General features: G+C 38.1%; 2 protein-coding genes and 1 long non-coding RNA gene across 8 annotated transcripts in view; 2 read left to right on the top strand and 1 right to left on the bottom strand.

Moving 5' to 3' along the window:
* guca1ab.1 (guanylate cyclase activator 1Ab.1) overlaps nucleotides 1–1,568 on the top strand; it is a 26,916-nt gene extending 25,348 nt beyond the window's left edge. For 2 of the 4 annotated variants that reach the window (XR_012397333.1, XR_012397334.1), the window contains one exon: nucleotides 1–435. This exon is cut by the window's left edge and continues 45 nt beyond it. The gene's annotated coding sequence lies outside the window, so the exon portion shown is untranslated. The other 2 variants (XM_073936339.1, XM_073936338.1) reach the window with 1 other exon arrangement.
* The window catches only part of LOC141380128 (uncharacterized), a 33,095-nt gene extending 7,521 nt beyond the window's left edge, over nucleotides 1–25,574 (bottom strand). The window contains exons 1-2 of one of the 2 annotated variants that reach the window (XR_012397614.1): nucleotides 25,499–25,574; nucleotides 25,298–25,409 (exon numbers count right to left, since the gene is read on the bottom strand). This is a non-coding gene — a long non-coding RNA (uncharacterized lncRNA). Of the gene's footprint in view, nucleotides 1–25,297; nucleotides 25,428–25,498 lie in introns of both variants that reach the window. The other variant, XR_012397613.1, reaches the window with a different exon arrangement.
* On the top strand, nucleotides 2,809–26,270 carry LOC100331050 (GTPase IMAP family member 8). Of its 2 annotated transcripts, XM_073936852.1 has the most exons (7): nucleotides 3,035–3,117; nucleotides 12,339–12,778; nucleotides 12,868–13,004; nucleotides 13,215–14,789; nucleotides 14,888–15,511; nucleotides 19,546–20,712; nucleotides 21,395–26,270. In XM_073936852.1, exons 4-7 carry the CDS (start codon nucleotides 14,354–14,356, stop codon nucleotides 22,882–22,884), a joined length of 3,717 nt encoding a protein of 1,238 aa, XP_073792953.1. In that variant the 5' UTR covers nucleotides 3,035–3,117; nucleotides 12,339–12,778; nucleotides 12,868–13,004; nucleotides 13,215–14,353; the 3' UTR covers nucleotides 22,885–26,270. The 2 variants fall into 2 exon arrangements, with proteins under 2 accessions (XP_073792954.1, XP_073792953.1); XM_073936853.1 differs by lacking the exons at nucleotides 13,215–14,789; nucleotides 14,888–15,511 and having other exon boundaries at nucleotides 2,809–3,117; nucleotides 12,339–13,004.
* The last annotated feature ends 1,230 nt before the right edge of the window (nucleotides 26,271–27,500 follow it).

The raw sequence follows: 27,500 nt of genomic DNA on the forward strand, positions 1-27,500 counted from the left end.
GAGATGAATTCTTGAGTTAATATAGAGCTCTATGTCTTGTCTAAGGGATAAATATTCTGATATATTTTCTTAAGACTTGCAAAATGCCAAATGTGAGTATAAATCTGCAGTGGTGAATCTGAAAGAGCGTGCCGTTAATGAGCAGTTAGCGGTGCGCTTTCTGTAATGATGCCTGTGAATGCTGATTTAGCATGATCTCCCAAATGCACAGACTGCACTGTAATGATAAGCATGCTGAAGTGGTGAAGTTGCGAGTGGCTCATGATGAGCATTTATATACAGGCTGCGAATTAAACAGTAAATTGTATTGAATTATGCATCGGGGAAGGGGTTCGCTTTTCTTAAACGTACTCTGTGATGATAGATTGTCTAATACATGCTGCAGTGAATCAAATGTATGTTTTTAAATAAATTACATCTAATTCATGAATAAAACGTATTTAAGTTTTCAGCGTTTTAAAGGATATTTAGTGTATTTTGACCTGCAGTAACATCTGATTAGCTATTTCAGAGGCTACTGTTGGTCAAACTACAAACTATGCGTCTAATATTACTTTACTTTTACGCGATATTTAGAAACAAGCACATATTTTATGAGAAAAGTAACTTGTGAACACTTCTGATGTCCATCGGGGCTCTGAATTTTCCGTTTTCTGCATATTTCCCCACATGGACTGATTGATTAGTGTGATTATTCACTCACAATGGTTTGCACCATTATAGGGGTGGTCAAATGTACATTTATTTTAATTATTAATATTTTTATTTAAAATACAGATCAGAGAAAACAATTTCTCACTGTATTAAAGGCCTGACCCCTATATACATCTTGTTTTGATTTCTTCAGTGGGGATCAAGCATTAATTATGACTTAATTAGGGTTAAACAACCCCCCCCCCCCCCAAACCCTCCTGTAATTCACACCCTGACATTACCATGTCTCAAGAGTTGTAGTTTAGTAAATCTGCTGTGGACAATAAGAATTAATCTCAGAAGATCCGTTCATCTGTGGTTTTCCACCAGCATGTCAGCTCCGGTTTAACATTGGAAAGCAAAGAAATATTAATACTTGTTAGTTTGTCATTTTGAACTCTTTCTCCACCATTGAGCAGAGAACTCGTCTATTAGGAGAAACTGAAGAGTTTTAGGTGTGTTAGGTGCATTGCAGTATAGGAATCCCTAATGCAGGTCCTGAATCATTTACTATATACTTCAGTCTGTGTCTGCTGGGTGTGAAATAGAAGATAATCTGACAAAGTGAAAGCACATTTGCTTAACATTAACATTAAGAGAGTGATGAAACTATACTTTGGCGTACTTGCATCTTTATGCATATATATGTATATATATATATATGTGTGTTTGTGTGTGTGTGTGTTCATATGTTTGTGTGTCTGTTTGCTTGTGTTTGCATGTGTGTGTGTTATATATGTTGAAAATGCACTACTTTGGAAAAAAATTCCCTTTGTTTGTCAAAGATGTTGCATTTGTGATGAAATCTGTCTGAAATCAAGTGGTGATAAAACATGAACACATGAAGATAAAATAAAATGCTGTTTTGATTAAAAGCAGAGGCTTGCTTCTTTATTTTGAGAGATAATATTGTCAAATATTCATAGCTGATAATCTTCTGAGAGCTGTCAAATTAAGGTGAATATCATTAAAAATGCTGGCAGGGAAAAAGTTTGTTAGCTTATAGTTATTAATAATAACATTAAATAATAATAATGATAAAAATGCACATGATTAGACTTATCAGCTTGTTCTGCTCCTTATTTAATAAGGTCCTATTTATAGTCTAATGGCAAAAAAAATGTATGTATGCACAGTTAATTCACAATAACTATCCAAAATCAAACAAAAGGTGCTCAGGGGTAGCTTACTGTAAGTAATGTGTGCTTTTTGGGTAAGGGATTCATCAGAACAAACAGCAAAAATCAGTCCAAGGCACTTAAAGATGTGAAAAAAATATTTAAAAGCCTTTAATAACATGGCTAATCTTTAAAAACCTACACGTTACGGCATAAATGAAGGCAGTTCTTTGCCATGTGATTAAAGGCTTTTCAAATTTTTTTCTATATTTTTCGAGTGTCTTGGACTGATTTTTTTTTTTTTTTTTTTTTTGTGGTTTATCACAATAATTCTCTTTGGTTCTGATTATTTGATTAATTTATTAATAAATGTCTATAATGTAAGTTTGAAAGACTATCTGTCGATTACTAAAAGTCACAATGGGTATTTAGATCTTAAAAATAATAAGCAATATTAGTGTTGGATTGTCTCCAGAACAAACCACTGTTATACAATGACTTGCCTAATTACCCTAACTTTACCCTAATTACCCTAGTGAAGCCTTTACATGCCACTTTAAGCTGAACACTAGTGTCTTGAAGAATATCTAGTCTAATATTATTTACTGTCATCATGACAAAGAGAAAAGAAATCAGTTATTAGCAATGAGTTATTAAACTATTGATTAGAAATGTGCTGGAAAAAATATCTCCATTAAACAGAAATTGGAAAATGTTTTTAAAATATAATAGAAATTTACAGGAGGGCGAAACACTTTGACTTCAATTGCATGTGTGTGTTAAAACATTTCATTTTTTAAAACAATATTTGTGTTGAAGCCATTGTTGTTTGCTTGTATTGACCAATCGAAAACTTAGATGGACATTCAAAACAGTTGTATTTACTTGACACGTTTCTGGCTAACGAAACGAAATCTAAAAATGGTTTGTTGAATGTCTGTCGTGTATTTAGGCTAAAACGCTTCGTTTTTAAATGATTTGTTCACGTTACACAGTTAGACCAGCAGGTGGCAGCCGAGAGCAGATAGAAGGTTTTCATATTGCCTTATGATTCTGCTTTGTCATTGTTTGTTTTATAACTTCCTTAATTAGTCTATTGTAAACGTGTATCAGTTAGCTGCTGCCTGTTTTTAACAAATACAAAACTGTATGCAAAACTAAAATGTAGTTTTATACGTACTGTACCCTAAAATGAATCACTTTCTTTTTCTCCATCTTTGTGTGGACAAGTCAGAGCTCGAATTACACCACTGTTATTTTCACTTTCGACTAGAGAGCTTTGCTGGTGAAATGGCGTCGATCTCAGGTAAGAATTAAATGTGATTAACAAATATTTGCAATGTATTTTGTAGCTTATAAACCAATGTGTGCTCTAACTCCAGCAGGCATTCATTCTTTAAATTGTATATTTTTTCTTGCTTACAATAAAATAGACATTGAAAAATGGGAAGTAGCCTAGGCTAACCTAATAGGTCTGCTTTATATTTATATGTTTACATACAACTCGTCAAATATCTTGCATGTCTTTTGATTTAACCAGAAAAATAAGCAAAGATTCTCCTGATATGCGTGCCTATGTATTTAAATGGTATATTTCTCAATGCACAAATATTTAATTTGCAATGGTGAACAATGTGTTATTTTATATGTCTGATCGTATGTTTTTTCTCTCAGTGGTAGGTATTATTAATTACTTAATATTTATTGTTTTAAATACATTCATTTAGTGGTTGTCATTTATCTTTAGCACACAAAAGGTCCAAACTTCTGTTTTTCATATGATTAAAAATAATAATCAATGTTTTGATCATTACAAAAGTAGCAGTAAAACTTGTGATGTAAGCTATTCCATGCTTACCTTAAAACCATTTTCATTAGATTGCATATCACAGGTTTATGACAGTAAAAATAATCTTAAAGGGATGTAAATTTATACACTACACAGCAAAATATGGGGACTCAAAACAACTCTATGGGTGTTAATTTCAACACTTTGAAAGTGTCTCATGGGGTCCACTCAAAACAAAGTTAAATCAACACTTTCAAAAGGGTTGGCATATTGACACTGAAGTAAGGGTTAATTTTAACTCAGGGCAGAGTTAAAAAATGTAACTATATTTAACACCGCCTGGTGTAATATATTGTTATCTTATTCAACTCTCTTGAGTGTAAATATGGTAAAAAGGTCAAATAGACTGTAAATTACTAAATAAAAAACATTTTATTTGAAAACATTCACAACTTCAACAATTCATTCAGTTTTTAAAATGCAACAATGTCAAATATGCTTTAAATGTTTTATTAGTACAGACAGTATCAACAACATATGTATGACCAGTCTTTAAAAAGGCTGTTTCAGTCCTTTGGTCCAAACTTGATGTTTCATCAGAGCAATTTGAAAGTTTAATATATCGTCACTCATAGTTTTCTTCTGAACGCATAGTTTTCTTCTGAAATTACATTTTAAACAATTTGGCGTTCAAATCTTTCACTTCGGGTGTTTTCTTGGTCCTCCATATCAAACACAGCAGTTTAAATGAAGGTATAAATGCTGTAAACTTGTGTGAAAACAAACTGGAGCTAGGAAATCTCATCAAGCATGTCCTGTGAATGAAGTGCTTCCCAGCCACAGGATGACCTTTTTATCCATGACGATGTACAGTAGTAGCTGCTGATCGCTCGTCTGGTGGTTCCTGATGCACGGATATAGGGTGATGCTCATCTAAGAACTCTTCAAGACTCCAGCATGACTAAGAAAAATGTTTGAAAACTAATTGCAGTCAAATTCTATGATATATTTGAAAGAACATTTAAAGTAAATAAAACATTCAAGAAATCTAAACTCACCTTTTGAAAATCTTCATGATGATCCACAACTTGAATCTCCCAGCTGGTTGAGGTGACAGGATATGGAAAAGTAGAAAAAACACATACATCACTGTTGGATCTCCAAAAACAATTAGGTTAACCACTATGACTAGAACTGGAAAAACAGGCAGCTGTCTGTCCAGAATTCTGAATTTAACACAACACTTGGAGCAAAATTTAGAGGAGCTTAAAATCTTTTATATCATTTAGTGATGCTGACTTCCCCAAAATATTGGCCACAGTGTAAAAAATATGCATAAACTTACAGTTTTCTGTAAGCGTGTGCGTGCGTGCGTGTGTGTGTGTGTGTGTGTGTGTGTGTGCGTGTTTCTTTACCAGATTCAACTTGTTAGGCCCTTTCAGGTCCAGTATTGACGCCACCTTTCCTGGAGTCTAGCAGATGTTTCAGGTCCAAATATAATCTAAAATATTAGGATAAGCAGAAGAGGAAAAGTGCAAAGCAGAGCAAAACATTATTTAAGTAACAGTTCACCCACAATACAAAACTTATCACCTTCATGTCATTTGTTATTCTCTAATGCTCTAATACCCTCTCAGCTTATTGTGAAACAAATACAGAACTTTATTAAACATACCTTCATTATTATCACACCACATATGACCAAGAAGGTGTGCTTGGTCATTTCACCAACTCTGTAAATACACCATCCGTGTCTAATCAGCCACCGTCACAGGGTCTTGTGTTATTGTATAGAGAACTGTGGCTGTTAAAAAACAACAACACATTAGTATCTAACACATATGCATAACCTTCAGATAAAAAAAGAGAGATGAACATCACAAAGTATGCCTCACACTTTTTCACATATCTTTTGATTCAGATGTTGATTATTGATAATAAATCTACAAATCAAACCTGTATCATCATTAGGCTGCTCAAATATGAATCAGTTGATTAATTTTACAGACAGGTGGCTGTTTACAACGCACTAATAAAACGGAAATGTTGTGTTCAGTTGTGTTGTGTACAGTACATGCTAAGTTTAGCCTAAAGTTTTAAGCACAATATCATGCGGGAGAAAAAGCTTGACTAGGATGTTCCTGACAACAGAAATAGCCTAACTTACTAACGTCAGACATCCCGAGTTGGGAAAAGTCATTTTCGGGGGATACAGAGTTGATTTGCGGGAGGTAGCGGGAGAGATGAGTACCTAAAGAACAATGGGATGAGTTGCGCGCGACGTACCTAAAGAGCGGTGGGGGTGACTTGCGCGCGACGTACCTGAAGAGCTGGGAGGGATGCGGTGGAGAGGGGTGTGCAAAGTGTTTAATGACCAGGCGGGAGACGCGCGATTTCCGGGAGATTATCATTCATTTGCGGGCATCTACTTGGGCATCTGGGAGTCTCTGTGCATTTGCGGGATAACGTTAACGTTAGTCCCGCAACTTCCGGGAGACTTCTGTAACGATTTTATTTTACAGATGGGTAACAACGCACAAAATGGCATTAAGCGTGACAGAAATGTGTTGAACATGTACATTTGATGTTTTTATGCACTATGTATGCGTGAGCATATATAAAAACATTCTTGAAAAGAAGTCAATAGTAATGCAGTTAAGCTAGATACACAAACGACCATGAATGAACCGCAGAAGTTTAAAATTGTCACTCCATTCTAAAGTTATTAACTTAACAACATGTTTACAACTGTATTTCCTTAAAGAAAGTCAGTAAAATACCAACATTTAGGTAGTTTGACTCACCAGTTGCTGTTCTAAACCTCAGATGGAAAATGGCGTCTGGAAAATTCTTCAGTGACTGGGGCTGCATGAATTCCCGGATGTTGGACACCACCAAGTGTTGAAAAGATAACTCCTTGATTTCGCACTGAATAAAATCAATTCTAACTTTTATTATATTCATTTATCAAAATCTAACTCTTTAACGTCAACACTTTACTCTCAAATGCTTCAACACCAAGAATTTAACTCTGATGAATTTGCTGTGTATGTAGTCATTTGGTTAGAAACCTGGGAGTTACTTTCTTCTGTTAAAGATGAAGATGAATTAAGATATTTTGTAGAACCATTGACTTCCATTGCAGGAAAAACAAATACAATTGTAGTCATTGGTGTTAGCTCACACTCTCCATGCCAGATAAATAAGATCTAGCCCTGGACACCAGATCATGTCTGCAATTGTTTCTCTGGGTATCTAGACAACAAGCCAGCGGATCTGCCCAAACTGGTTAACCAGTATTCAACTGAATACGTCTCTTATCAGTATAGGAGTTGACTGAGAAAACCAGAGACGAGCAGAAGACGAAGTAATGATGATAAAGAAGGAGCAGAGTTTATTGAATAATCCTAGTTGGTTATGATTCAATGCTCAGACTTTGTCTGACCAGGATAAATCTAACAAGTGTTATTTTACCACAAGCAACAGCAATGGACAATTACTGCCTCACAACATTGTCCAGAGACAACACAGATCTTGAAATGGAGACATTCTCTTATCTCTTACTCATGAAAAGAGGTGTCGCTTGAATCCACAGTCATCAGATTATACCGATATGGAAAAAATAAAAAAGGATAAAGCAATAATTATAGAAAAATAGTGACTATAAAATATAATAACATTAAAGGACAAATAATAATCAAATCATTAACTAATAATAAATAAAATAATTATATAAATGACTAATGATCAGGTTCGGAGCAAGCTGAACTGCTGCTCTAACTGAGGTAGCGGGTGGTTAGGGAGCTGTCGCGGACGCCGCCCTCTCTATTCTGCCGCCTAATGCCTTGTTCACACTAGAGGATTTTAAGCCTGATTTGAGCCCGATTTGGAAGTTAACGAGCTCGCCGACAGATCGGGAAGAAATCTGCGGGTGCTCGGCGCTCGGCGCTCTTTATGTGTGAACTACTGAACAACGCATCAACGAGGCTCGCTGACGCGTCGCCGACACCTCGCGGAAATCCAACATTCAGCATGCTAAATATTCCAGAGCAGTCGGCCGACTCAACCCCACGTGTGGTCAGATGTAGTGACGAGCTGCAGCCAATGAGAGAGCAGATCAGCATGAGCTGAATGCCTGTGTGTTCAGGAGCTCAGCAGAAACATCTGTGATTGGTCAGAATGGGCATCAGTGCACTCGCTTCATTCTGCGTTAGCACAGGCATGAGAGTAGGATATATTAACAGTGGAACTAGAACTCTGTAACTATTAGAATTACCATACTGCTCATTCTGACCGTTCTCATATAAAACCCCATATTGTCACAACATATTTACATTCAAAGCTATTATTGAGATATTAAAATTAAGCTTTGAATGTCTGGCATCATATTTAATGACACCATTACCCTAAAAATATCATTTGTTTTGGTAATGCAGCCTATAAATATGTAGTTAAGATACTAAAACACTTAAAGGTCTTGGCTTTCATTTTCACTTTCAAACAGGAGCTATTTAACAGCACAGAATATTCAGTTTTGAAAGATATCTGAAGTAAATTGATGTTTTTGCCATCAGAAAGTTTTGTTTATGTTAGCAGGAAGTTGCCAGGCAAGAAAATGCACACATATTTAAAGTCAGTGAAAAGTATCAGACATGCATGCAGTCATTAAGACCAATATGGTAATTTAAGGCAGAAATGCTCAGTTCTTTACTGTTTTATAATAAAAAAAAATAACAATGTAAGAAAGAAATACACTGATAGTTAGAAAACGGCAGGGTGTTATTTGTTAGTTTTATTTCAAAGAGTTATAAAATTACAAAAATTAAAAACTCTCTGTATATCCACTGGAACCTGCAGATGAGTGATTAATCCGCTGATAAATCAGCTGATTTGACGATGTTTTTAAAAGCTTTCTCCAAAGCTTGAAACGCTGTCAGTGATGTCATCAGCACACAAGCAGCCAATAGTGTTCAGCTTTTCTGACGACTCCTCCCTCAACATTTCATTGGCTCATTGGTTCATTGGTTAGAGAGTCATTCTGTCATTACCAGTTCATAATAATCCAAAAGGCGAAGATAAACATGGCGGTTTCTTTATGATTCAGGTTGCTAAAACTATTTTGCTCCTGTTTTGTCGGGCTTCTCTTTTTTTCCGCATTTCACTCACGCTTCACTCTTGCGCTTGTCCTTTTTTTCCTGAATGTATCAGATGACGGAGACACTTCAATAATCACACACACGTTATTATCATCAGCTCAAGAAGTTCATTATTTCAAATATAGACGCGATCGTGAGCTCCCGGAAGAAAGCGAATACCGCTCGCACTTTTAGACAGGCTCGTAAAGCAACAACAGGACATGGCAGATTTTTCTTCTTGGCTTTGTGTCTGTTCATCGAGACGATGACAAGGTTTGTTTGAGCCCAGGTCATCCATGGCTGGTTATTAAATGCATGTAGTATTTCCATGTAATCTCTCGGCTTTGTATTTTAAAAAAACATGGCGGTTCCTTTGTTTACGTTCTGTGTAGCTCCACGAGTATCTCTGTAACCAATCAGCGTTCAGCTGCACGTGTAGCTCCAGCTTTTGGTACCCAGGGTACCAAAAAAGTGGTACGGTACGCTTCAGTACGCTTTTTGACAGTGGAAACGGCCATAAAAGCGTACCAAACTGAACCGTATTGTACCCTACCACTCAGTGGAAACTCTCTACTTGACAGCTGGTCTCGCGAAGCTGCCATGTTTGTAGTTTGTTTACACTTTTTTTTCCTGGCTTTGTAGTTCTAAATGAAGTCATGTCCAACATGATAACCTTTGTCATACCTTTTTTCAACATACTACAGTTTGGGACATAATAATTTTGTTTTTTGAAAACTATTTAGGCTGGATAGTATGTACATTTGGACATAGCTAATGTGCCTGTTTGGGCTTTTGCAAGATTTTAAGTAAACGTGATTAATGAGTGTTTTTTATTGGCTGCATGAGCACATGTCATCTGTGTGTGTCTCTTTGTGCCACGTGCTCTCCTGTCTATTGTCTAGTCCCTTCCACTTTGTTATCCCATTATTATTTTGTTCTGTTCACCTGTGTTTATTGATTTTTCTCCTTTAAATCTTCCTCATGTTTACTGTCCTGTGTCTGTGTAACGGGTGAAAAAATGAAACTATAAATTAAGTGTGAATCGTGTCAAAAGGCTTGTTTTTGGTTAAACATATTTGTTCTAATTAAATGAAAATCCTATGTTCATTGTCAAGGTGTATAACACATCTTGGAAAGAGATAGACATCTACAGGTGAGAAAGGGGGTATAATGAGTGAAGTCAGCCAGCCATTTTGTCAGTTCACTTAAGCTGTTGAGAATGATGGTAGGTGAAAAATGATCCCACTCTCCTACTGATTTCATATATTCGTATGATTCATTGTGTATTATTTTCTAACAGATTTTGTGAATGGACCAGTAATACTTACTGCCTGTGTGGTGCTCTGTCTTTTCCAGTGAACACTAAAAAGTGAATGTGCTCAGCCAAACCGCTTTTGCGTGATCATGACTAGAAAAAAAGAAGAACATATGAACTAAGAAGGGTTACACAGGCGGGGCTGGTGGAGCAGATCTAGAAGCAGCTGACGGGCGCCCTCAGCGAGAAGCAGTGGATGTGGATGGCTCGGCAGGGAAAGTGGTCTTACTGTGATTGGTCGGCTTAGTAGCGCTGACGAGTCTGGGCGGGACAGAGAGTCGCGCGAGCCCAATGGAGCGAATGTTTACAAGTGTGGAGTCCCGTGAAGGAGCTCCTGATGGAAAGTTTTGTTTTGTGTTTACCTCATAGTTAAAGTTGTTGCACGTCCGCCGGTTCCTGCCTCAAAATGAGCGAGTTTGAGCCACTTGTACATGTACAACAAAACACAGGCGAAGAAACTCGACAGAAACATTAACACCTCACTGCCCCCTAGTGTTTTGGAAGTGTTAATGCAGACCAACAGAGACAGCAGCAGAAGTATAAATGCATAGCTACATGCGTTGTATACGCCATTGGTTACACCAGTCACTTGACGCAGAAGTATAATCCAGGCTTTAGATCTTGCCTTCTTTATATTCTCCACATAACACCCATCTAGTTAGTCCGGCCACAGGGGTGGGGGATAAATCATGACCAAAGCATCCCGGGAAAGCACAGCCATCATGTCTGCTTCTAGATCCGATGCCATGCTCACCACCCTGGAGAGGGGGAGCGGGTTCGAATTCTCATCAGACAATGACAGTCCACCGCCCGATGCAGCAATAGACATCTGAGACCATCCAAGGACGGAGCGCTTCTCTCACTCAAAGCTTGGAGGGAGCACATGAAGGAGCGAGAGGTCCGCGAGCCTGAGGATGGTGCATTTACTCCCACTGTGACCCTTAGATCTGCCTGAGTGCACTGCCTGCTAGCACCGCATCAACATACTGAACCCCCAGAGATGAAATGCAGTGCTCATGCCCATCCAGGGACAGGGAACCACCGCATGGTGGTTGAAAAACGCGCTGCAGAACCGTGTTGCTCTTTTAGAAAAATGTTCCGCTCTAGGGGACCGGACGCAAAGAATGCCAGGCATGAAACCCAGCTCGACCATCTGCCACCGCATATCACACACTCTGGACCAGGAGAAGCAGCCTGCTTTCTCGTTCTTGGCATGGCACGAGTGGCATCTTTATGCAACATTAATTGTAATTGACGGCAGCTGGGCGAGCTGATGCCGCCAACTCATTTGCATTTCATTGGCCCATTTTATTATCTTTCAGATGATTGGATTCTGACGAAATCCCCCCCATGGGGGGAGTGGCGACATCATATGGAGAAAAAGAAAAACAAACAATAGCTGAGAATATGACCAAAGGGGAGTATAGTCTCATGAGAGGGATATTCCTTCACAAATAAAATTTAATGTACAAAAGTAGCAAAGACATTGCTTTAAACTTTTATTAATCTGTATAAACGGCATGTAGAGCTCTGGGCTCAGGAAGTTCTCCGAAGATAACATTATCCTACATTATACTTTTAATGTGTTTTTTTAAAAAGGTAAATGAAGGTTACGCATTGCGTTGTTAATTGCAGAGCTCCTTTGTTTAAAAAAAGTTTAGCCCAAAAGTTCTGAAATAGATCAAGCCTCAGCAAAGGTATAAAAGGAAGTGCAAAATTTACATTATGCATAACTTACCATAAAAATAACAAATTAATGCAATTAGTTACTTTTTGGGGGAGTAACTCAATATTGCAATGCATTACTTTCAAACTTTTCTTCCCAACACTGGTGGTGACCCCTGATAAATCAGGGACTAAGCCAATAAAATACCCATCTTTAGTTTCTGCATTTGTGTCCTCGTCCTTTCCCCTCACCAACCCTGACAAATACATTTAAATTGATACCAAAAATCAAAAAAATGTTAAATTATCACTTCACAAGAAGCGCACCACATGAAGAATGGATATTCTGTGTCATTTTGCATGAATGGAAGTGATCTGAGCCAAACAAGTTAGTTTCAGAGGTCCTCTTTTCAAATGTAGAACATTTATGGTTTTATTGCATGGAATGTAATTTTGATAGTTCCTGTGGAAAGAGGGGAGATCTGAGTGTACATACATTCTGATTTTTGGCTCCACAAGGAAATCAGGTGCCTGTCACTGTGCAATTAAGAGCCAAATCATCGCCTTAGTTTTCAGTGAAATGATAATTAGTTTATTTGAGTTTATGTTCTGCTGTTTTTCAGTGAGTGAGCTGAGGATTGTTCTGATTGGGAAGAATGGATCAGAAAACAGCCGAGTGGAAAACGTCATCAAGAGAGGAGCAGCAGCAGTGTATGACAGCGGAGCTTCATCTCATGTCCGGCAGACCGGAATTAATGGACAGGAGAGAAACATCAGAGTCTTCAACATGCCAAACCTGCTCCAGGTTGATCCCCCACAGCAGCAGTTCACAAATAGAGTTAGCATCTACATGGAACAGTTTGCTCCAGGTCCTCATGTGTTCATACTCGTACTGCAGTATAAAGACTTCACTAAGCAGGACAAACACAGAGTTGAAAATGTTCTGAACCTTTTCAGTCAGAAGGCCATCAAACACACTATAGTGCTGACCACTGATGAAGAGACACGCACTGCCAAATTTTCTTCTTATGTAATGAATAGTGCTGTTTATAGTTTAATAAAGGTGTGTAATGGAAGACATGTAAAGTTTGACAGTACACTAGATTATTACTCTAGGTTGTTGAAAATGATCGAGAAAATTCTCATTGAAAGGCATGAAGAATTTGTCATCTGTGACATGTATGGACATGGAGTTGTTGGAACATCAGTGGACGCAGAGCCAGAGAAATCAGACAATAGATGTCGTGGAAAACTCATTGAAAGCACAAAAACAGGAAGCGATGATGAGGGTGAGTCAAAGTATTTTTTTAGTATAGGATATCATAGACTATTTCATGGCCTGCTATTTTTCTTTCCTTTAAATGTTATTGACAGCAGAAGAAACTAGGTACACTAAAATATTTTTCAATTTTTTTGCATCCTCTCATAAATATTCTGCCATTCCCCTGGGAAACTTTGTATTCCCTTGCAAAAAAAACAAAATGAAAAATTGCATTCAGCTTCCAGATAGTACAAAACAAAGAGTAAAGGGAGAAACGGGGTGTCAGGTTCATGAAAGTGAATGGGGTCTGGATAGTCAAAATCTCTGGAAATCTGGATCCAAATGTCTGGTCTGGCCACCAAGGTGGAGGTAGTGAGACAGGAGAGCAAGAAGAAACTGGATTCATGACCTTTGTTTTTCTGAGTACCACCATGATGAAGCAGGCTCTGGATCTGGCAGTTCTTCATCTGGATCTGTAGGCTCTGGCAACAGGACTGGTGTAGAGACTGGCAGCTCTGCCAACTCTTGCATGGACACTGGTTGGTCTGGCAGCTCTGACATAGATATTTAAGGCTCTGGCATCTGTGAAGACTGGCAGCTCTGGTTACTCTGGTGTGGAGACTGGAAGCTCTGTCATTGAGACTGGCACCTCTGGTAAATTTGTCATGGAGACTGGAAGCTCTGATGTGGTGACTGGTGGATCTGGGACCTCTAACATGAAGAATGGCAGTTCGGGTAACCCTGGGGTGGGACTGGTGGCTATAGCAACTCTGTGTGGAGAGTGGTTGTTCTTGCATGAAGACTCGTTCTGCAGAGCAGTGCGCATCACAGACACACAAGAAAGAAAATAAGCTAAACAGCAGACAGATGAGTGCTTACAGGGTCTGTGGAGCTTGATAGTTTGTATTGCAAATATCTTTGCAAGCTGAACTAAAAAAATCTCAGAGAAACTCAAAAGTCTTGAGAAAAAAATGCAAAAGATTTGAAAAATAGTTTTTTTTTCTTCCATCTTTTATTTATTTTGCAACCATTTCCCTCTAAAGGCTTTTCACCTAAAGCATTTTGCAATATAATATTTGTTGAGATTTTAAGAAGTCCACATTTGAACCAAGATTTGATAACTGTCTCAAACAATTGTTTTCATTGACTTCTTCTGGAAAAGGAAAGCTCAATGTTGTCCTTTGTGGGAATAATACAACACTTAAGAGCTCAGTGTCTAAAGTGTTCAGAGGGACACTGAATAAACCAAAGAAAATAAAAGGGCATATTCTCCAAAAAGACAGAAGTAATGAGTGTGTGAAGAAGGGTGGGAAGTTTGATGGGCGGGAGATCAGTGTAGTGAAGCTTCCAGCACTCAATCAGCTCTCAGAAGAGGAAATGACACAGGAGACGCTCAACTGTCTATATCTGTGTGATCCTGGAGTTGATCTGTTCATCCTCGTCACTCCTGTCACTCCACTCACTAAAGAAGACAGAGCAGAAATGGAGAAGATCCACAGAACGTTTTATTCAAAAGAGCACTTTGTAGTGCTTTTCATTACTGAACACACCGTCAACCAAAGTCCATCAGAGTTTCAGTTATCAGAGGAATCTCAGAGGATTGTGAGTCTCTACGGATGCTGGTATCGTGTAATGGGTTTAAAAGACCACAGAAACACTGAACAGATCTCAGAGCTGCTACAATATACAGACAACATGAAAACTGAACCCTATTCACTTCAGACACTTATGAGAGCCAGACATGAACTAGGGGCAAAGCTGAGTGAGAAAGACGGTGAAATCCGAGAGTTACAGCAAAAGATCAACACACTGGGTGAGTTCATTTTCTCTTTTTAAATAGCCTTTGTGACAGTACAGTAATATGTCCACATAATATACACTGACTCTCATTGTTAAACACATTTATTGCAGAGAGTGTGAAGCTGAACCTAGTTCTGTGTGGGAGTAACAGAAAATTAAAGTCCTCCTTATCAGAGCTGTTTTTGAGTGAGAGCACGAGAGGATCTGTGGTCAGTTCAGAGTTCACGAAAAGAGACCTGGATCTTCATGGTCGTCTGATTAATGTAATGGAGTTTCCAGCTCTCATTAATCTCTCAGAGGAGGAAGTGATGCGTCAGACGCTCCGCTGTGTGTCTCTCTGCCAGCCTGGAGTTCATCTCTTCATCCTCATCATTCCTGAAGAAGCTCCTCTCAATAATGAAGACAGAGCAGAAATGGAGAAGATGCAGAAGATATTCAGCTCCAGACTCAACAAGCACATGATGATCCTCATACAGCAGGACTCAGAGCTTCATACAGCAGAACTCAGTGAAGAAACTCAGGCTGTTATTCAGAGTTTTGGAGAACAACATTATTTCATCAGCCCAAACACACCAGTGTCCACATTAATGGAGAAGATTGAGCAGATGGTGGAAGAAAACAAAGGACAGGTTTTCTCCACAGAGACATTTCTGGAGCTGCAGATGGAGAAACTGCTCAAGCATGATGAAATGAAGAGAACAATCCACAAGTTAGAGACATTGTTTCAGTCACAAGGTAATAATTATTCACGTTATTCGAGAGTATTCTCTGGCCACATAGGTGATTAACAGTAGTCTTTATAACACTTCAGTGTTTAAAAAAGCGAAAAGTTAACCAAATTCTACTGCATCAGTAACATTCCTACTGCATGAAATTTGTTATTTGCACTTGTAAAATTAAGAACAAATCCTTCCAAAACATAACAAACATTGCAATCATTAATCATTTAAATGAAACAACAAAAGCATGTTATGCTGTTCCAATTTTTATGTCAGTATGTCAGTAAGGCTCCTAATTGCTTTGTTTTTAAAATGAAAGTAAGGCCGAAAATTTAAATGGTGCTCACCATAGAGTCAAATGGGTCCAATAAGTAGAAACTGAACTAGCCCATCTCTACCTTTGTGGATCTAATGGGTTGGGTCTTGGGGGAGCTAAAGCATATTTTGTTTATAGATATTTTTCTCATTGTCATAACTCTTGGACAAGAGACTCTAGGACTCTGACAAACTTAGTACTGGGGAACCTGTTACATGATGGCAGGTCTAAGGTCTAAGATGAACCAGAAATTTCATTCGTACAATGGACAGTGATGAATTTGTATCCACTCTGAAGTGTGTTAGTTCATGCAGCTAAATGGCTGGGTCTGGGATTTTGTTCATTTGCAGTTCCAGTCAGAATAAACACACAGCTATCCCTTGTCTCATGCTTTATAGATAGACTGAGTTGAATGAAGACTTTAGAGTGCAAATATTGGAGAGCATGAGTTATGGAAGCCTTGCTTACTGCATTTCTGTCTCCTCTCACACCGTTTGCACTCCTGCCTTGTGCAGGTAGCATCAGTAAATAGCACCACAGTCTCGGGCTTTAGCAGTAAACAAGTGAAGTTTCACAAACTAATTTCGAAAGGAGCACATGATATGATCTACTACAGTTGATCCTTATCGCTAATAATTAGCAATCAGATCATTCTAAAACTACTATAAATATCCTGCCTAAACTTCATTGCCTATCTTCATTTTTGGAAACTTCCCCCCTTTATCCTTCCCTTCTCCCTCTTCCTCATTCAATAATCAGGCAACATGAAGGCTCATTGGCTAGCGCTGCTTCCTCGCAGCAGGAGGGCCAAAGGCTTAAGTTGCAATTGAGCCACCACTCCCTGCGCGGAGATTGCATGTTCTCCTTTTGTTGGAGTGGGTTTTCCCTGGGTCCCCCGGTTTCCTCCCACAGTCTAAAAACATGCACATAAACAAACTGTAATAACAGTCACAAGCACTTAACACATGCATACTGAGTCAATCAGAACCACCATATTAGCCAAAGTATAAACGGGGGGCTCTCGAGAAATACCTGATCTTATCCCTCCTAATGCTCATTGACCAGTCGGGAACCTTGGGCACATCTATCTCCAAGCTCCGGGTTCTCTCCCTGGGCAGCATGTCAAACCTGCTATTTTAGTAGAACAATATCTAAGTCATTATCTAACTCTTAAAAACTCTTATATCATCTGGATAGCCAGAACCAGGGACAGACAGAATCTGAGGATGTTTTTTGCTATTTCTGCTGAGAATTTTGGTAAAAATCTGCTTATTTCTGTGGCATTATTTTGCGAGTATCATAACTAAAACCTTAATAAATGAAATAAAAAGTAATATATTTTCAACTTTTATTTAATGTTTAAAATTCAAATACAATTAGATTCACTTTATTTGGTAAACAAAGCAAGTCTCTCATATAATATCTTTACTAAAAGACAGAAAATATGACTGTACAAACTGCATTGTACATAAATCAGATGAACATTTTCACATTAGTCAATAATATCACTGTCATTAATAAAAAAAAAACGGAATAAATATAGATTTACACACATTTACTCAAGTAAATAAACAGAATTAATGACGAGCTAAAAATCTGCAGAATTCTGTGAAAAATCTGCGGATTTCTGTACGTGCAGATTCCATGTAAGCCTAGCCATAACTTTAAGATGATATTCGTATTCACTTCTCAAATCTAAAAGGCTTTTTCTGAATAATGCTGAAGTAAAATGAGAATCAGAGCCATCAGAGTCCATTATGGTCCAAAAGCCTTTAGACTTCACTCCTTATTTCCTTATAGTCTGTAAGCCTCCAGAAACCACTTCTAAATCTATTCTGGTTCAGAAGTCTCTAGAGTCCACTCCTGAGTCGGTTCTGATCTTGTAGCCTTCAGAGTCCACTCCTAAATTTCTTGTAGGAAGGTAACCTACAGAGCCTACTCCAGGGTCTATTTCTGTCTAGGGAGACTGTTTCAGTTTGAGGAGCCTTTAGGGGTCCACTTCTGAGTCTGTTCTGCTTAGGGAGTCTTCAGAGAGCACACCTAAGGGTCTTCTGGTTTAGGAGTCTCTAGAGTCCTCTTCTAAGTCTGTTCTAGTTCAGGAGTCTTTAGAGTCTGCTTCTGAGTCCATTTTAGTTAGGGAGCCTTTAGAGTCCACTCCTGAGTCTGTTTCAGCTTGAGGAAGCTTCAGGAGTTCAATATCAGGACCCATCAGAGCTCACTTCTGAATCTGTTCTGCTTGGGAGCATTCACAGAACACTTCTGAGTCTGTTTTAGTCCCAAAGCCTTCAGAGTCCATTCCAGAGGGTCCTCTGGGTCAGCATTCTCTAGAATCCACTTTTGATTCTATTCTGAATCAGGAGTCTTCACAGTCCACCCCTGAGCCCATTCTTGTTGAGTCTGTTCTGGTTGGGTGCCTTCAGAGTCCACTCCTGAGTCTGTTCAGTTTCTGGTGACTTCAGAGTCCATTTATTAGTCCATTCTTATCTGGAAGCCTTCAGAGTCCACTCCTGAGGATTTTTTTTAGTTCAGGAGTCTCTAGAGTCCTCATTTGTAAGTCGCTTTGGATAAAAGCGTCTGCTAAATGACTAAATGTAAATGTAAATGTAGAGTCCATTTTTGAGTCTGTTCTGGTTCAGGAGTATTCATAGTCCACTTCTGAGGTTTTTTAGTTCAGAAGTCTCTAGAGTCCATTTTTACTCTGTTCTGGTTCAGGAGTCTTCATAGTCCACTTCTGAGTTTGTTTTAGTTAGGAGCCTTTAAAGTCGGTTCTGGTTCCAAAACCTTCAGAGTCCACTCCTTCAGTCCACTCCTGTCCTTGTTGGGGATTCTCCAGAGTCCACTTAATGGATCCGTTCAGGTCCTGTAACTTTCAGAGTCAACTCTGAAGTTTGTTCTAGTTCGAAAGCCTTCGGAGTTGACTTCTAAATCTATTCTAGCCACGTAACCTTTAGAGTCCACTTCATGGTCCCTTCTAGTCTGGAAGCATTCAGCCCAGTTCTGAGGATTCTCTAGTTCAGGATTCTCTAGAGTGCACTTCTGAGTGTGTTATTGTTTAGAGGACTTCAGATTTTATTCCTTAGTCCCTTTTAGTCCAGAAACCTTCAGAGTCTATTTCTGAGGGTCTTCTGATTCAGAAGTTTTTTAGTTAGGGAGCCTTCAGATTCCTCCCCTGAGTCCACTCTGGCTGAGTTGGTTCTGGTTGGGTGCCTTTAAAGTCTACTTCTGAGCCTGTTCTGGTCCTGAAGCCTTCAGAGTCCACTCCTAGGTTTGTTCTAGTCTGAAAGACTTCAGAATCCACTCTTAAATCTGTTTTAGTTAAGGAACCTTCAGAGTCCACTCCAGGACCTACTCCTGTCTAAGAGCCTTTAGAGACCACTCTAGGGTCTACTCCTGTTTAGAAGCCTTCAGGGTCATCTTCTGAGTTTGTTCAGTACTAGGAGCTGTCAGAGTCAAACATAAAAAAGAAAGAATTTTCTGATTGAGCTCTTATGTACAAATACTAGGTTTGGTAATAAATATGTAATTATAAATAGGAGCTATGACCATTGTGGTAGGTAGCAGTCGTTAATCCCACAAAATCATCCCTTTGTGGTGAAAATTTAAGGAAATAATAAAGTTTTTTTCTATTCAACTAAATTTGTTTACTTTGGAGAAAACAAGTTGTAATTGACAACATAAAAACAGTTAAAATATTCAATTGTAGTATACTGTTTTTTTTTTATTTTCACTTCTAGATTCAAGTGAAAGTGAAGATGACCTGAGGATTGTTCTTCTGGGTAAAACTGGAGTTGGGAAGAGTGCAACTGGAAACACCATCTTAGGGAGAAAAGAATTTAAATCAGACATCTCTCAAAGCTCTGTTACGAATGTGTGCCAGAAACAAACAGCTGAAATCAATGGCCGACACATCACTGTGATCGACACTCCAGGACTGTTTGACACTAAACTCAGTAATGAAGAAATCAAGAGAGAAATCAGCAACTGCATCTCCATGATCCTGCCTGGACCTCACGTGTTTCTGCTGCTGATTTCACTGGGAAGATTCACTCAAGAAGAGGAAAAATCTGTGAAGCTCATTCAAGAGACATTTGGAGAAAACTCTTTAATATTCACCATTGTGCTGTTCACCAGAGGAGACGATCTGGATAGTAAAGACATTCAACATTATCTAAATAGTCCTGGATCGACTTTAATGAAGCTAATTGAGGCATGTGGAAACAGATACCACGTCTTTAATAACCGGTCTGGAGACCAAAAGCAAGTGTCTGAACTACTGGAGAAGATCAACAACATGGTGAAGGCAAATGGAGGGAGTTACTACTCTTGTAAGAGGTTCAGAGACATTGAGAGAGATCGACAAAACAAAGAAAGGAAGATGCTTTTGATGAAACATGAAGAAGAAAAAGAAACGATGAAGAAAATAATGAAGGAAGAACAGCAGAGGAGTAAGAGAAGTGTGGATGAATTTAGGGATAGAGTAGAACGATATGAAACAGAGATCAAAGAAAAAGTGGAACAAGAGAGAAGCGTACGTGATGAGATGATGCAAGAACGAGAAAAATGGAAAAGAGAGATAGAAAAGGAAAGACAAAAAAGAAATGAAGCGGATGAGATGAGAAGAAAGATAGAACAGGAAATGTGGGATAGATACAGTGAAAGTCTGAAGGAGAAAGATGAACTTCAGTTGAAATATGAAGACGTGAAAGGAAGAATTACAGTGATGAAAAGAGACATACAAGACATAGAGGATAGTGAGAAAAAGATTCAAGAGGAGATGAAGAGAGATAGAGATGACTGGGAGCGACAGAAACAACTGGAAATACAAAGAGAAGAAGAAGAAAAAGAATCAAGAAAAAATAACGAACATGGCAACGAAATTCCAGAGGATCAGGGTACAAGTGGTAAGTCTAAAATAATTAACTAATTTAATTATTAGTTAATTATTAGTCCTGCTCAGACTACTCACAGAAATCATACAAAGACTTATAAAACATTCAATATCTAGGTAGGTTTAAAATAAAAAATAAAAACAATATATTTTTTTCAGAATGAATAATCTAAACAATTTTTTCAGTTCTGAGAAGGATTAGCATTCAGTTTCACAGATTTTTTTGCAAGTCTTGATTTTCTCTAACACAGTGGTTCTTAAACTTTTTTCATCAAGTACCACCTCAGAAAAAAATTGTCTCTCCACGTACCACCAAAATGAGCAGTATTGAAATACAGTAGCAAAGTAGGCCCAGTAAAGCAGCTACAACTCTGCAAGGTAAAAAAATTGTGGCAGATTACCTCAGAAATATAGGCTATACTGTATGTCATATATGGCATATTATATACATCATTTTTGATACATTTTGAAATGTGTATAGCATGTACATGACATATTTAATTCCCCCGCGTACCACTAGAAGGAAGCCTGCGTACCACTAGTGGTACACGTACCACAGTTTGAGAACCACTGCAGTCTAACAGCTTGTCTCATACAGTTCAGTGATCTCTTTCATGCTAAATAGCACTAAGAGTGATTCACAAATCATAATCATGCATAAAATCGAAATAAATTGTCATTTTTCGTTTTTTCAGATAGTGAAGCTTCAGATCTAGAGTGTTTGAGAATCGTGCTCTTTGGTAAGAAAGGAACAGGAAAATCTGCCACAGGAAACACTATTCTCGGAAATGAAGAGTTTAGCACTGCAGCCGGTTCGCAATTGATGACCAAAAATTGTCAGAAGGGAGTTGGAGAAGCTGAAGGTAAAAGAGTATCCATTGTTGATACTCCAGGACTCTTGGACACAACATTGTCAACTGACGAAGTGGTAGAAGGAATAATGGAAAGTGTTTCACTGTCAGCTCCTGGACCTCATGTGTTCATCATTGTGTTGAGTTTGGAGAAAATCACCCAGGAGGAGAAAGACCTTTTAGACTTGATAACGAAGATGTTTGGGCCAGAAGCAGCAAAGTTCAGCATTGTTCTCTTCACTAAAGCAGATACTCTGAAAAACCAAACAATAACACAATATGTGGAGAAAAGCAAATATTCGAAGACCCTCAAGAGTCTGATCAGTGCATGTGGAGACAGATTCCTGGCCTTTAACAACGCAGAAACACAAGATCAGACACAAGTTACTGAGCTGTTCAATATGATAGAAGAAATGATGCAATCAAATCAGGCTGAACACTTCACTAATGAGATGTTTGAGAAGATAAAGATCAGTATTAATAAAAGGGAAGAACTAGAAGAGAATAAAAGAAAAAATCAAGCTCAAGTTGAAGAGTTACAAGCCAAATACGAGCTGGAAATCAGAAACAAGAGGAGGAGACTGGAGGAGAAGAAGCGAAAGACAGAAAAAGAACGAGTGAAGTTGGAGAATAAATACATTATAAGAGCAGAAACACTGATGAGACAGTTTGAGGAGAAAGAGAAATCAGATCTGGAGAAACAGAAGGAGGAGGCTCAGAAACAGGCAGATCTGGAGAAACAGATGACAGAGGAATATAATCTGAGGATAGAGGAGATTGAAGATCAGAGAAAGGAGTACGAAAAACAGCAAGAAGAAAGAAAAGATCAACAGAGAGGTGAGATGTACGAACAAGATCAAGAACAGACGAAACATGAAGAACACATAGAAGAAGAAGAGGAAACAAAAATGGCAGAATTTGACGAAAAGAAATCTGAAATAAAACAACATTACGAGCAGATGATGAAGGAGAGAAAAGAGGAGTATGACATAAGAAAACAGGAGGATGAGGAGAGACAAAAGCAGAAGAGGAAGAGATGGGAGAAAATGGTAAAAGATCTGAAACGAGACCAAGAAGAGGAGATCAAGAGAAGAGACAAAATGGAGAGAGAAAGATTACAAAGAGAGGAAGAAGAGTGTGAGGAAATGATATTGACAAATCAAGCAGAGATACAGAGGATAAAAGATGAACATCAAAACAAAGCCTGGGAGGAAAAACAAGAGCTGCAAGATTTTGAAGAGGAAAAGCAGATGCATATTAAGGAGTTCAGGATGAGGGCTAAAGAAGAACTGAATAAACTAAAAAAGGGAAAATCATCTTGCTATGTCATGTAAAATAATTCAAATGACACTTATCAGCCAGCCCTCCGGGATCTTCTGTATTTCATTTGGCTGAAAATCCTTTCAAGAGTTCACATTTAGATATTGCTTGATAATATTAGCAGGTTTGGTATACTGTGCTGGGAAAGAACCCTAAGCTCGGAGATAATTGAGCCCACAGCTCCCGCCTGGTAAATGAGCATGTAAGGGGGTACGAGATTAAGTAGGTCTCAAGAGCTCCCCCTGGTAAAGGAGGAAAGGTGGAGATGGGCTGGATGGTGGATTCTATTAAAAACGCAGATGAGGGAGTAACACTACATTGGCTGTTTATTTGGAATCATCTGGAACGATCCGATTGGCTTACTAATGATAACAGATGAGAGACCAGCTGCGATCAGTCCTATCACATGCTCCTCTTCAAATAAGTTTGTGAAACTTCACTTATCTAAATTTATGTTCTTTGTCCAAAATTTGCCACCAGTTTAAAAAAGATCACTCATTACGCTATATTATCAACCTCTGTCAACTTATTTTCTTTTTTTCTTAAATATAATTTTTCTTACTATTTGAAAAGGATTGATTGTAGGTCTGGTGGTTCATCTCAGCATGTGTGCACTGCAGTTTTCAACATTAACATTTTCAACATTTTTAACACTGCAGAAAAACATTATTTGTACAATTTTGGCAATAATAGCCCAAAAACCTAGGCCTTTTTGATCCTGCAAACATTGCTAGTAACTTCTAATGATATACTCTCAAAAATAAAGCTGCAAAAGCTGTCACTGGGGCAGTACCTGTTCAAAAAGTACAAGTTTGTACCTGAGCAGATCACATTGGTGGAGCTTTCACAACTGCGTTGTTTAGCTTAGCTGATTTGCATTTTAGTTCATTTTCCTATATGGTGGGGTTCGTTTGGGCAGGTGTGAAGGCAGCAATCTCAGTACACATTGGAGCAGTTCATTTGTGGTGATAATGTGATCTAGACTCAAACAGGCACAACAGCAAAAAGTGCGCATTTCTGTGTTTCTCAGCACTCTTTCATAGGAATATATATATATATTATTCTGACCAATGGAAAAGCAGTTTAGGAAATATGTTCAATGACAAACCTGCCCAATGAGTGATGTGGATGTTGTCACATGATTGCATTTTGGTGAGTTTTGGACCAGAACCATCAGTGTGGTGTAAGACAAAAATGGCTTAAAATTGCTACAATTTATTATTTAATGCCCTTGATTTGAACCAAAATGAAACTTTTTGGTTTTGATTGTCATGCCATCAATTCATTTCAGTTTGATATCTCTGTGCATCACGGTGCATTGACGATGCTTTCCATAAACAATTTGATATTACTTCACAGCACAACAATTCTTGTATTAAAATTACTAAACGAGATTACGCCTCTTCCTGTTTTCTTTGAAACAGTCGCACTAATGATAAGTGTGCTGGGGCACTGAAAGTAAAAATGCAGTGCAGGTCATCAGGGGAGGGCTGACAGTCGCGTCTGGGCTCATTTCAAGGCAATTGTGTTTATAGTACGAGTAAACTCTAATATACTAAGGTGAACCTGTGAATTAAATCTTACTCCACATCTTAACTATCATTCGTACATTTCAGTAGGTTATATTTAGGCCACACTCCATGGGAAAAGTTGGTTTAGGGGGCACGTCTTCTTTTGAAAATTCATACATTTTACAGCTTCGACTTATTTATTCGACAGTACCTACAGTAGTTATGTTTTCCCATGAGATTGGGTTAGAGCAGGGCTAAATTTGTGCCATAACACGCCGGATCCGGATCCTCTGAAATCTGATTAAGCACCTCATTTTACCGATACCCCTCCTCAAATGCCCTCCTCACCTATCCGTTCCATAGCTTGCCGGATCTGTTACCCCAATCTGTTCCGGGACCTCGTAATTCACAAATTAAGCACTGGGTTAGAGTCATGTGGGATGTAGGGATTTACAAGCAACATTTATGCCTAATAAAACAAACAGATATTTCACAGTTTTTGTTTATTCTCATTTATAATCAATATAGTCTACTCAAAGTAATTAGTCATTTAATTGTTCTGCTTAAATCCTATAACCATTTATCATACATTTTATTGATGCAGTCATTTACATAGCTTTCACCTATTTTTCCATTAGTTTATAATGCTTGCTGTTTTAGTTTAGCTTTATGTTGGGTGGTTTAAAGGGATGTTTGTATAACTAGAAATTAGAGAATTGCTGCATACAAATTTGCCAACTTATACTATGTCCTAAAAGTGTGTACTTATTTTTTTGTAAAGAAATACATTTAGGTGTATAACGTTAACAGATGAGTATGGAAGCTTATAGATAAACTATTTCCTCATTAACGGATTGTTACGCTGCTTAGTTATCTCTACACATCATCCTCATTTCTTCCATATTTAATTTCCTACCTTATTGTAGATTCATCTGTGTGTTAATCTGCCATTCACGAGTCTTTCATGCAGAGAAATCTCCTCAGGTGTTTGGATAATTATAGATTTCGAAGTTAATGACCAAACATGTCTTTAAAAGATCACATTGCTGTTGAAGATGAAATATATTGCTAAAAACATTAAAAAGATGTATTCAGAAGGTTCGATATTACAAATTACCATTACTAGCAGTCAATCAAACATTTCACCGAGCCTCTCCACTCAACCGTCAATTCCGCGCGTCCGCCATTTTTGTAGTTTGTTTACACCTTTTTTTCCGTATTTGTAGTTCTAATCGAATTCACGCTCAACAGTGTGATCACCTGTTGTAAACGCCAGATCAAAATAACGCATTTAAAAATTATAGCAGCCGATTTGTGTCACTTTTTATGAGAGTAGTGAATAATTGTCTCGGTATGTAGCCTATGTAAATTATGAAACACCCTAAGAATTATTCTCTTAATTTGTCATCAGCCAATATTTCCATCTGCTTTCTGTAATGTTTTTGAATGAATAAAACTCCATAAATAAAATCCATGTATTCAGGTATACGTTAAACACACAATTTAAAATGGACTACTGTTCCTTATAATGCTTTTATAGTTATATAAATTTAATGTGATCTTGCATGAATTATAATCAGGTGCTAGCAATATTTACCCACTAAATCTCTAGTGAAACAATAAGGGGTTCTAAAGGTCTGCTCTTCGAATTTTCTAATGGAAATATTACACTCAATTATACTATGAGTTCCTTTTTCGAATACTATAGGATGATAGTTTGTGAATTAGGATTCAGCAAATGTCTTCAGTTAAAGGCTTTAATATCACTGTACGCTGTTGTAATGCCATCAGTTTACTTTTGCTTTGTTATAACATCACCCATTAAAGGTCAGACCGATGTTAAACCGATGTACGCAACTAAGATTAATCAATAAAGCTTGCTGACTTCACTCCTGTTTTGTCTCCTTTGTTTACTGATATATTAAGGCTGTTATTGTTATTTGAGAAGACTCTTCCTCTCCACATTCACCATGCACCTTCGTATAATCATGAAAACACTGTGCAATGCTGAGTGTGCTGCATGCAGGTGAGTAGACTTCAACTCTTTTCTATCTGTGTGTGTTTTCTGTGTTTTGTGATTAGTGTTTTTATTTGTCCTCTATTTATTTCTGCTTTTAAATTGCATTATTGAGTCTTGATCTTTCATCCAACAACTTTTAACCTTGAAAAGCTCAAAAAAGTTACTTTTCTGATCATCTTTAATAATCTACAGTGCTATATTGTGTGTGTTGGGGTTGTATTTTACACTACAAACACCTTATAATAACCTGCAGCACATTTTCTTCACATTTTACAGATTATTTCTCTAACTATTATTTATTATACATTATATTATTGCTTTAAACGACTAAAATGTTAATAAAAGTCACTTCGTTAAACTGTAGAGTTGAACCTACAGCATCAGAAGTGGACAGAGCAGAGATCAACATCCCATAATGCAATTCACCACTGTAATTAAACACAAAACACAATAATTAGAAACAGTTCATTACAGATATATCTACAGTGTATATAGTGTGCTTTATGTATGTGAGAGGTCAGAAGAGGACAGATTCAGCTCAGTGTGGTCAGAGATTTTCAGGGTCAGGTCAGTTTATTAAGTCTATTAAGTCTTCTTTGGGTCTGAAGAGTTGAGAGGTCACGGCGGGACACCAGTGTGAGGACGGGAATAGATATCAGGCCTGCTTTACCTCATGATCACCTGATATTACTGATCAGTATTCAGTTTGCATGTTCTCCCCATGTCGGTGTGAGTTTCCTCCGGGTGCTCCGCTTTCCCCCACAGTCCAAACACATGCGCTATAGGGGAACTGATCAACTACATTGGCTGTAGTGTATGAGTGTGTGAATGAGTGTGGATGTGTGGGGTTTTCCCAGTACTCGGTTGCAGCTGAAAGGGCATCCGCAGCGCAAAACATATGCTGGAATAGTTGGTGGTTCATTCTGCTGCGGTGACCTCTGATAAATAAGGGACTAAGCCGAATGAATATGAATGAATATGAGTTATTAACATGCTGCGTTAAAGAATCTCCTCAATTCTGAGTCGCTTTGGACTAAAGTGTCTGCTTTTTTATTATTTATTTTAGCAAATTTGCAATGATTTATCACTTAAAGATGGA

Source organism: Danio rerio, chromosome 22, assembly GCF_049306965.1.
Source record: "Danio rerio strain Tuebingen ecotype United States chromosome 22, GRCz12tu, whole genome shotgun sequence".
NCBI lineage: Eukaryota > Metazoa > Chordata > Actinopteri > Cypriniformes > Danionidae > Danio > Danio rerio.